Raw genomic sequence first — 10,475 nt, forward strand, 5'->3', positions numbered from 1 at the left:
CGAGATGAGGCTTCGAGTCGAGAAAAAAAAAAGTGCAACAACTCGGCGAGATCTCGACTCGACTCGGTTTTTCAAGGGTCTGAGTTGGCACCGAGACCCGAGTTTTCGAACCTTGATATGGCCAAGATAGGGGCTGAAACTTGACATTCCCCCTATTTTAGGCCTTCTAAACACAGTGGAACCATTAGTTTTTACAAATTCAAACCCAAAATGGTACTTTGACTACGGACCCTAAGTTGGTAGTCTACGACCTGTGTGAGGTCTACCCTAAGCTATTCCACAGTCCACACAATGTTTAGAACTCATAAATAATTAAAGTAGAAGTGCAAGGCAACTTAAATAAGCATTAGGAACTAAGAGACATCAAACCATAAACCATTACATACTACATAGTGATGGACTGATTGTTCATAATTGTTAGAAACCTTTCCAAAGAATAGTCACATAGATCAAATAAATACAAGCTAGTAGCCTAGTACTGAAACGAGTGCCGGGCCGGATCATCATAATGACCACGTAGGTGTTGTTGTTGTTGTCGAATCAAACTCTGCTCTGATTGCATCACAAAGGCTGGCCATGACATATGGTTGTGGAAGAAACACTCGAAGTCGTGCACAACAACCGTATAAACTGAGTCATCACAGTACTAGAGGTACCCTAACCTAGGATATATATCTCCGAAACGTAAGGAACTCGATCGAGAGCCACTGCTACTAGATGGTGCCTGTGGAACCGGTATAGACATGAATGGCTGGGGGGCTGGGACCCCAAAGATGCTTTCCATAAAACCTGACTTAGTGTGTGAGTGTGATTGACCTTCATACTCATAGGCAGAGAGTAATGATGATGAAGAGTCGGCCTGTCCAAAGCCCCCAAACAGACCATACCCAGTATAATGACTATACTCGGAACCGGTGCTCCCAGTGTCATGTTTGGATGGTGTATGCCACTGCTCCCCATGATGAATACCACTCTCCATACTCATGCCTCCAATACTATCAGTCAAGCTCCTGATCGTGTCATCCATGCTATCTTGCTGCTCCCCAGCTTGTTTTTTGAATTTGTGACCTCTTGGCCCTCTCCTGTAGACAACTCCACCATGGTCCTCATCCTGTGTGGCATGAGTGAATTGAGTTTCTCCTGTGAAGTGCATTGGCTCAGGTTCACGCTCCGACTCTAGCTCCTGGTGGTGATAACCTACTCTGAGGTTGATGGCAGAATTGAGGTGAGAGAGAGAGAGTGAAACTCGTCGAAACAGGATAAGTTTTAAGTTAAAATAACTCCTGGTTCAACCGAGATGAACCGAGACAAGATATTGCGCCGAGATCTTGTATTATTTAAGTATCACAGCCCATCTCAGTTTCGTGGGAGAAACTGAGATCTCGGTGAGATGGGAGTTTGATCCTGTCAAATCTGTATCAGAAATCTGGTTAGGCACATGGTTTATCACTGACATGTTACATTTCATTTCATTTAGGCATTCATTTAAAACTAAGGCATTTCCATATTTCCAAGTTAACTAATATTGCCAGTCTTCCCTGTCTATCGAATCAGAAAGCTGAGGACTGGATAGAGAATCTATGGTTTGAAGAATGCGATTCCCAACTTTGAGCTGGGAAATAATGAAAGTCACTTTCTGGATTTTGTTTATCACTGACATGTTACATTACATTTCATCTAGGCATTCATATAAAATTAAGGCATTTCCATATTTTCAAGTTAACTAATTTTTCTAGTCTTCCCCTTCTATCAAATCAGAAAACTGAAGACTGGATAGAGAATATATGGTTTGAAGAATGGAATTGCCAACTTTGAGTTGGGAAATAATGAGAGTCACTTTCTGGACTATGTGCTAGGAAGCTTTCTGTGGTAAACTGTGAAGTACTATATTAAATGTTCTAATAAGTTTCCAAATAATGCTGACCTTCTAATTCTTGGAGTTTAATCTTCAAGTTGTAGGTGTAACACTTGGTTTGCTCGCTAAAACACAGTTTAAGCTGCAGATTGTGGGATCATGATGTTGTAGGTGTAACACTCGGTTTGCTCGCTAAAACACAGTTTAAGCTGCAGATTGTGGGATCATGATGTTGGAAGTTGGAACCTGCTATACGATTTTATATGGTAGCTTCAGCTACAATGTTAACTCTTTCCCTTTGTGCAAAAGGGAAATACCGCTTTCCAGGCACCCTTTTGTTTCTCTGAACATCTCTGTTCCTATAACTGCATCCAAAATTATTGGCTAACATTAAGCAACCAATTCACATTGTATGGGCAGGAAGGAAACTGTAATGCATACTTGCATAAGTTCTGAGCCGTCATTGTTTTGATGGAGCTAATGGACTACTATGTGAATGAAATTGTGGGCAGATATCAGATCAGAGTATCAATAAGTTGCTAAGTTGACGAGTCTTTGTGAAAATCATGTGGTGCTACATAAAGTTATTGTTGTGGCTATTTACAGATGGTGAAAATTATTACCTTTTTTCAGTTGGCATGTTACTCTGTTTACAATTCACCCGTAACTCTTCAGTGAGACCCTTTCTGTTTAACATTTTTGCCTCATGAGAGGATCATGTACTAGATTGATCTATGCATATTTACTGGTTATTATTGTATTTTGCAGGAGACCTGTAAAAGCTGCCTTGGCTGCGACCGCTGAACATCTAGCTGGTTTGCTGCCCCTTCACCTGGTATACAGTCAAGCCCATGAAACTGCAATTGAGGTATGTGAAATTATGAATCTCAGTTGCTAGTTTTACTTCCTAATTACTGGATGCCACATGGATATAGATGTCATTGACACTTGTCGCTGTCATCTCTCTCTCTCTCTTTCTAGTCTGTGTGTGCGACTGTCTGTCTTGCATACTCACTGTGATATGTTGACACAATTACTCAATTTTCTGTGGTTGAACTGTTGGTAGGATCACTATCGTATAAATTCTCCATTCTTGGACTTTCAGTAGTTCTTGTGCTTTCTAAACCACATACATTATAGCTGTTTGATTAGTCAGCCAGAAGTCTTGTTAGGTCCCCTTCTATAGATGGTAAATTGGTAATCATCTAGAGTACCTGCTGGTAGACATTCAAAATTGCTTTGTCTATATCAGTATTTAATACTAGGTATTAGTCATGTTTAAATATTTTTTCATAGAAAAAATAAAAATTTTCCATGCAGCTGCATGCATTCTCCTGAATTCTGATGCATTTCTTGTCAGGCTCGTATTTTATACTGCATGTCAATTTCCACTTTATCCATTGCTAAAGCTTGTGCTCTGTAATGCAACAGGACTGGATATGGTCGGTGGGATGCAACCCATTATCCATTACTTCTCAAGGCTGGCACATCTCTCAGTTCCAGTCTGATACGATTGCTCGAAGCTACATCATCACAACTCTTGATGAGTCGATAAAACTTGTTAATTCAGCCATTCATCGTCTAGTCATGGAGCATACAAGTATCCTTACCAATACCTTGGAACTGTAGCACATGATAAGCTTATTTCGGATTTTCTTTTGTCAACTCTCTTTCCCTAATTTTATGACAGAGTAAGCATTCTGATCAGTAGTAGCCTGACAAAACATACTTGGATTATTCAAACTATAGGTCAGGGGTCTTAGTGTCATTTGCAGAATTGTTTGTTATCATGGTCAACAGGAGTGGCCTGGGTTCTCCTTTCATATGGGACCTGCATGCCCTACAGTTGTGGCATTGCTTTCTGTGGGAGAAATGGGGAATAACTCCATTGTCTTTCAGATAAGTAATGCTTCTTTGTAATTTTTACAAACTTTTGCACAATAGTGGAAGTTGTGTCAGTAAATATGGAACCAAAACCATAGTAATGGATTAATGCACTTAAACTTTCTAAGTTAAGAAATTATGCCTGGAATGTTTGTGGCTTGCTTTGTGTTATTGATGGTGGTACCAGGTTTTCTTTTGATGAATACTTAACAAAAAATAGCTGCACGGACTTTTAAGCTCTTCCAATCTCAAGAGCGTGAGCTAATAAACAAATATAAGTCTGTTGTTGGGCTCTGGAGAAGAGTAAGTAGAATTTTGTTTTGCATCATTTCTGCAAATAATTAATGGTCATTACATATGGGAGAGAGTTCTCTGAGCAAGCAGGGCACACTATCCACACATTGTTTTTTTTTTTTTAATTCATTGTTTCTCTCTTTAAAAATATTGATATAATACTACATGCGAGGCGGTGTAGTGTATGCATTAGGCTCAGAGAGCTTTTTTCCTATATTATATATATATATATATATATATATATATATATATATATTTGTACCTTTAATCAGTTACAAAAGGCCAAGTTGATAATTCTGGGTGTATTGTTTCAGATTTCAACTGTTACTGGGGAGTTGCGGTATCCAGATGCTGTGAGACTGCTATATACTCTGGAGGATGCATCCAAAGGGTTAGAATTTTCTCCTCTTTGCCCTATAGGTTTAAATGATTTAAGGTGGATACTACTCTCCTTACAAATTATATGAGAAAATGCAATTTTAACTAGGCTAACTCCTTATAAGTTTTTAAATAAATTATTGAATGCCAAGTCTTAAGATGTATATGGGATGATCCTGAAGAGGAAGAAGTGACCTAGCCTGTATTCCAAACACTTAATCCTGGTTCTATTGATTGAGCGACCTTAACTCCAAATCCCAATGACAGGCATTAAAGCTAAACCTGACTTCAGAGTATTCGGTAGGTAAAAATAGTGTGTATAATTTTGCCTTTACTTCTAACTCTACTTGTGGGGGACTCCTTGTACAGGTTTGTTGATTATGTAAACGCAACTGTAGCTCTACTGCATCCAATCCACTGCACCAAAGAGAGGAAAGTTCAGGTAGAGATAGACATGACTACAATCCCAGCATTCTTAGTTGTTATTGGCATTCTTTGGTTTGTGCTTAGGCCAAGGCGGCCTAAGCCCAAAATTAACTGAGTAGTGGCTCTGCAGGGATGTTGTATCTGAGCTGGTTAGCTAAGCAGTAGTTTTTTCTTTTTCATTGAAACAAAAATTTTGCGTATCTCTCTCTCTCTCTCTCCCTCCTGGTTGGATGTAAAACGATGAAAAATAATGTAAATTGTTTAAGCCAATAGTATAACAGAAATATAGCTCTATATTTGATAGTAGTTGAGAAGTGAAGCAAAATTTCTTATTCTTGTACTTTCTACAAAAATCTAAGTAAACTGTCCTAAAAAAAATAATGTGAAATTTAGTAAGTTATGGTTTGAAAAGTTTTCCATTTTGATTATTAAGGTTTTTCTGTCATGGGTTCAATTTGGGAAACAGCCTCTCCGCAAGGTAGGGTTAAGGCTTTGTACATTATGACCCTCCCTACACCCCTTAGTGATGAGAGACTGCACTGGGTATGCCCTTTTTAAAATTTTCTAGTTTACTTGTCTGGCGGTTCACATAACAGCGCCATATTTGGATGGAGACATGAAGGTCTTTGACAGCATGTCAAATTTCAGTCCAAGTACAGTTGACCATGTGGTAAAATAGATAATGAAGAAAAATCTAGGAATTTGACAATGGTGCGACAAGAAGGGGGTGGGGGGAGTTGCATGGGGCAAGGCATTACATGGGTGGTATATGATTGAAATTGCGTATGAAATTTGACATTGGATTTATCTAGACCATCTCCATTGGATTGGGGCCAATAATAAAAAAAAAAATCTGGTTCAATAAAAATTACCAAACTGATCTCTTTATTTTGTTCCATGAAGAAAGGAAATCATCTCATATCGGAATGCACATCGGAATAATCAATTCGGTTTCTATCGCAACCCAAGATTATCAAATTATATAAGATCAACCACAAAAGAGTTAGATTTGCTAACTTAAAAAGCCTCAAGTGTTTTTCTTCATCCGGATAGTGGTTCTTCCTCCAACAAGTATACAAGGAAAGATGTTTTTGAACCTTTCTTGGTGCAATCAAGACTCTCCAAGGCAAAACAACGACCTCAACTAAAAGAATAGACAAAGAGAGAGGAGAGAGAAGAGATTTGGCTAAAGGAAGGGGCGCCAAAAAATTGGGTGGCTCCCCTTTCCCCTTGTGTTTATATAATGCTCCAAGTGGGGCTATCTCTTTAGTCCTTGTGAGACTCTCTCTCTTTAGAAGTTGACTTGAATCCCCACATCCAATCCTAGTGTGTTTCTAATTAGGAAGAAATAAAATCTAAAAGAGAGAGTAAATAATTATTTATTTTAATTTTAATAGATAATAATATAATTGCACCAAATCCATAAATAAATAAATTATAATTTATTTAATTAGCAAATCTTAATAATACTTTATTTATGTATCAACCCTCCACTAATCAACATTGTTGTTATGGAATTTAGGGCATTATTTTAAATACTACTAACCCTCATTCTATAATACGTGTCCATATCAAAGTGTCTATGTATGTGATCGGAAATCACAAAACACAATCAAACATTTATAATCAAAACATATATATAATATATCATTTTATGTGAAAATAAGTTTTGCAAATCAATTCTAAAATGGCACAAGATCTTGATTCTCATCCGACCATCCACAGACAATCGATCTCTCTCTTGATGTTCCTTAATCGAGTAGTGCAGACCTTATTGAGTCTCTCTCTCTCTCTCTCTCTCTCTCTCTCTCTCTACCCACAGAAATTTAACTTGAATCTCAACATCCAATCCTAGTGTGTTTCTAATTAGGGAAGAAGCAGAATCTAAAAGAGAAAGTATATAATTATTTACTTTAAATTTAATGGAAAATAAAATGATTTCACCAAATTCGTTAAATTAAATAAATAAATTATTTAATTAAAAAATCTCAAAAATACATAATAACACTTTATTATGTACCAACCCTCTACTAATCAATATCATTGAAATGGAATCTAGGATTTTTTTTTTAACAAAATGGAATCTAGGACATGTATTTAAATAATGTCAAACCCCATTCCATAGTTTATGTCCATATCAGAGTGTTTGTGCGTGTCATCGAAATCTGCAAAGCACATTCAAACATTTTTAATCAAAACATACATATAATCTATCATTTTATATGAAAATAAGTCTTGCAAACCATTTCTAAAACGGCACAGGTCTTGATTCTCATTTGACCATCAACAGACAATCTCTTTTTGATGTATCCCAATCGGGCAATGGAGACCTTGTTGAGTGATACTTTCACTCACAAAATGTTCACAAGTTCCCAGCACATCGGCTTTGGTTTATAGAACCTCAGTCATTAATGAACCAAAGTACGTGTTCACATTTTGTAGTGACAAGATCCTCTTAGATACTGAGTCTCAGCGACACATGTGTATCCCAAACCTATATACATCTAGCAGTAACACATGAGAGAATCGACACAAATAGATTCTTTGCCAATACACACATATCCATACGTGTATTTGCATTCATAACCTGACATCAACATGTCTAGGTGTATCCATGCAATGGCCATATAATAAGGGTGTCCAGCCTAAACCCTAGTCGTGACTCCAATTTAAAGTATATACTCACAATGCTAAAAAATGTTATCACACATGATAAAATTAAGCCAAAAATAAATAATCGGTTCAATTTAATGTAAACCGGGTTTGATGGACACATAAATGCAACAATCTCCCACTTGTACATCAAAGCTAATTTCCCATACATTTTAAACTCATGCCTTCTATGAGATAAACCCTTTGTCATGGCATCAGACACATTTTCAATAGTGTCAACTTTGGAGATACTCATGTCACCTTGCTAGATAATCTTTGATGAGGTTATACTTTCCTTGCACGTGCTTGTTCCTCTGATGAGCCCTAGGCTCTTATGCTTGAGCAATTGTCCCTCTGTTGTCACATAACAGGGGAATAGGGCATTTGACAAGCTCTCGGACGACCTCTAAATCTGATAGGAACTTTCTAAGTTAAGCACCTTCTTTTGCTGCATCACAAGTTGTAAGGCATTCTACTTTGGTACTGGAATCGACCGTAGATTTCTGTTTTGCACTCCTCCAACCAATGACATCACCTCCCATTAGATATACCATCCCAAATGTGGTTTTCTATAATCTTAGTCAGTTTGAAAATCTGAGTCTGTGTATCCTATAACTGAGAATTGATCACATCCATAAACCAAGAAGTAATCCTTAGTCCTTAAGTACTAAGATATTTTTCATAGCAATTCAATGCTCTTATTTGGGATAAGACTGGTAATGGCTCACAATACCTACTGCATAGCAAATGTCTGGCCTCGTACACAACGTAGCATACATAAGACTCCCTACTTCAATGTCCTTTTGAGTATGAGGACATTAAGAATTGGAAAGAATAACTCCATGTCGAAAAAGAACAATTCCTTTCTTGGAGTTTTTTATACTAAATCTGGCCAAGATTTTGTCTATTTAGGTTGATTGTGACAAGCCCAACATCCGTCTTTGGCGATCTCTAACGAATTTGATCCCTAGGATATAGCTAGCTTCCCAGGATCTTTCACAGAAAAAGTAATGGAAACCACTATTTAACTGATGAAAGAAACCCTACATCATTTCCAATAAGCAATATGTCGTCTACGTGCAATACGAGAAAATACACTGCACTCCCACTGGTCTTCTTGTAAACGCATGGTTCATCTAAATTTTGACAAAAACCAAACCATTTGATTGATAGATCAAATCTTATGATCCAGCTCCCGGAAGCCTACTTTAGTCCATAGATGGACTTTTACAACTTGCATACTTCGCTTTCTTCTTGAATGGAAGAGAACCCCTCTGACTGTTGCATGTAGATTTCTTCATCAAGAAATGCGATTTGCACATCCATCTTCCAGATCTCATAGTCATAGTATACAACAATAGACAATAAAATCCTGATGGACTTCATTATTGCCACTGAAGAAAATGTTTCCTCATAATCTATACCATCTCGTTGAGTATATCAGTTTTCCACTAACCTCGTTTTGAATCTTTCAACCTTTTCATCAAGGCCCTTCTTCCTCTTGAAGATCCATTTCTATCAAATGGGTTTTACGCCAAGTGGTGGATTGACTAGAATTCAGACCTTACTGGAATGCATTGAATCGATTTTAGAGCGCATTGCCTCCAGCCACATAGTGACATCAACATCTTTAAGAGCCTCAGAGTATGTTACTGGATCATCATCTGATTCAACTGAAACCATGTGAAACTTTTCCACTGTCTTCTCTTCTTTTGTAAGAAAAGTAAACCTAGTGGGTTGTTTGATGGTCCTCCCATTGCGTAAAGGTTCTTGAGGTGTTTCATTTTCAGTGGATGTGTTGATTGGTCTCACTTCAGAGAGTGACAGTCTTGAGTCATCAAATAACTCCTGTGTAACTACAGATTCATTTTTCTTGGTAAACATTTCCTCCTCAACGAAAGTAACATGTTTACTTACAATGATCTTTTGCTCATCTGAATTATAGAAGTAGAAACCTATCGTGCCTTTAGGGTATCCCAAGAAATAGCATCTTGAAATTCTAGATTCCAGTTTGCCTGTCTGTTGCTTTCGCACATGGGCTATGCAACCCCATACCCTAAGATGTTGTAGGCTAGACTTTTGCCCTTTCTACAATTCAAATGGTTTATTAACCAAAGACTTTGTTGGAATCTTATTCGAGATATAAATCATTGTTTCTAGGGCAACACCTTTAGAAAAAAGAAGGAGCTCACTATAAGTAAGCATAGCTGGAACCATATCTAATAAAGTCCAGTTACGTTGCTCGAAGACACTATTTTGTTGTGGTGTTCCAAGATTTGTTAATTGATTAACAATCCCTTGTGACATGAGATATTCTTTAAACTCATCTGATAGATACTCTCCTCCACGATCTAATCGTAAGGACTTAATGCGTTCATCTAATTGTCTTTCTATTTCAGCCTGAATCTTTGAACGTTTCAAAGACTTCAAATTTCATACGCATTAAGTAGATATAATCATATCTAGAGTAATTATCAGTAAAGGTTATAAAGTACTCAAATCCATACTTGGTTTGTCTTTTAATGGGTTCACACACGTGAGTGTGTATCAACTCTAACAGATTTGTGGCTCTAGTACCTTTATTGTTAAAGGGGGTTTCTTGGTCATCTTACCTTGAAGGCAGACTCATAGGTTGGGTAATGTTTGACCTTTAGACTTTCTAAAGGTTCATCTTTAACTTACCTACTGATTCGGTCTATGTTATTGTGACATAATCTTAGATGTCATAGATATGTTGAGTTCACTGGAGCTGATTTACGTTTCAGATCAACATTTATAATCAAATTCATTTTAACAGGGCTATCTAGAAAATACAAACAATTATGTAAAAACCCAGAAAGAGAGACCGAAGGGAGCAATTTAAGGACAGCCGTGAGGGAGATGGGATAGATAGGAAAGATAGAACCCGAGAGGGTTTAGGAAAATATGGGAGAGATATTTTAGAGGAGATGGGATACATTAAACGTAAAAAGGATTGGAGATAAGA

The 10,475-nt window shown here is 37.4% G+C and overlaps 1 protein-coding gene across 1 annotated transcript in view; it reads left to right on the top strand.

The window, feature by feature from the left end:
• The window catches only part of LOC122661706, a 75,738-nt gene extending 70,704 nt beyond the window's left edge, over positions 1-5,034 (top strand). The window contains exons 21-25 of the mRNA XM_043857203.1: positions 2,624-2,723; positions 3,287-3,455; positions 3,960-4,042; positions 4,348-4,424; positions 4,781-5,034. Of these exons, the coding sequence (XP_043713138.1) occupies positions 2,624-2,723; positions 3,287-3,455; positions 3,960-4,042; positions 4,348-4,424; positions 4,781-4,952 (601 nt within the window). The 3' untranslated portion in view covers positions 4,953-5,034. The remainder of the gene's footprint in view (positions 1-2,623; positions 2,724-3,286; positions 3,456-3,959; positions 4,043-4,347; positions 4,425-4,780) is intronic.
• The last annotated feature ends 5,441 nt before the right edge of the window (positions 5,035-10,475 follow it).

The sequence above is a fragment of the Telopea speciosissima genome, chromosome 5 (genome assembly GCF_018873765.1).
Source record: "Telopea speciosissima isolate NSW1024214 ecotype Mountain lineage chromosome 5, Tspe_v1, whole genome shotgun sequence".
In the NCBI taxonomy this organism is placed as follows: Eukaryota; Viridiplantae; Streptophyta; class Magnoliopsida; order Proteales; family Proteaceae; genus Telopea; species Telopea speciosissima.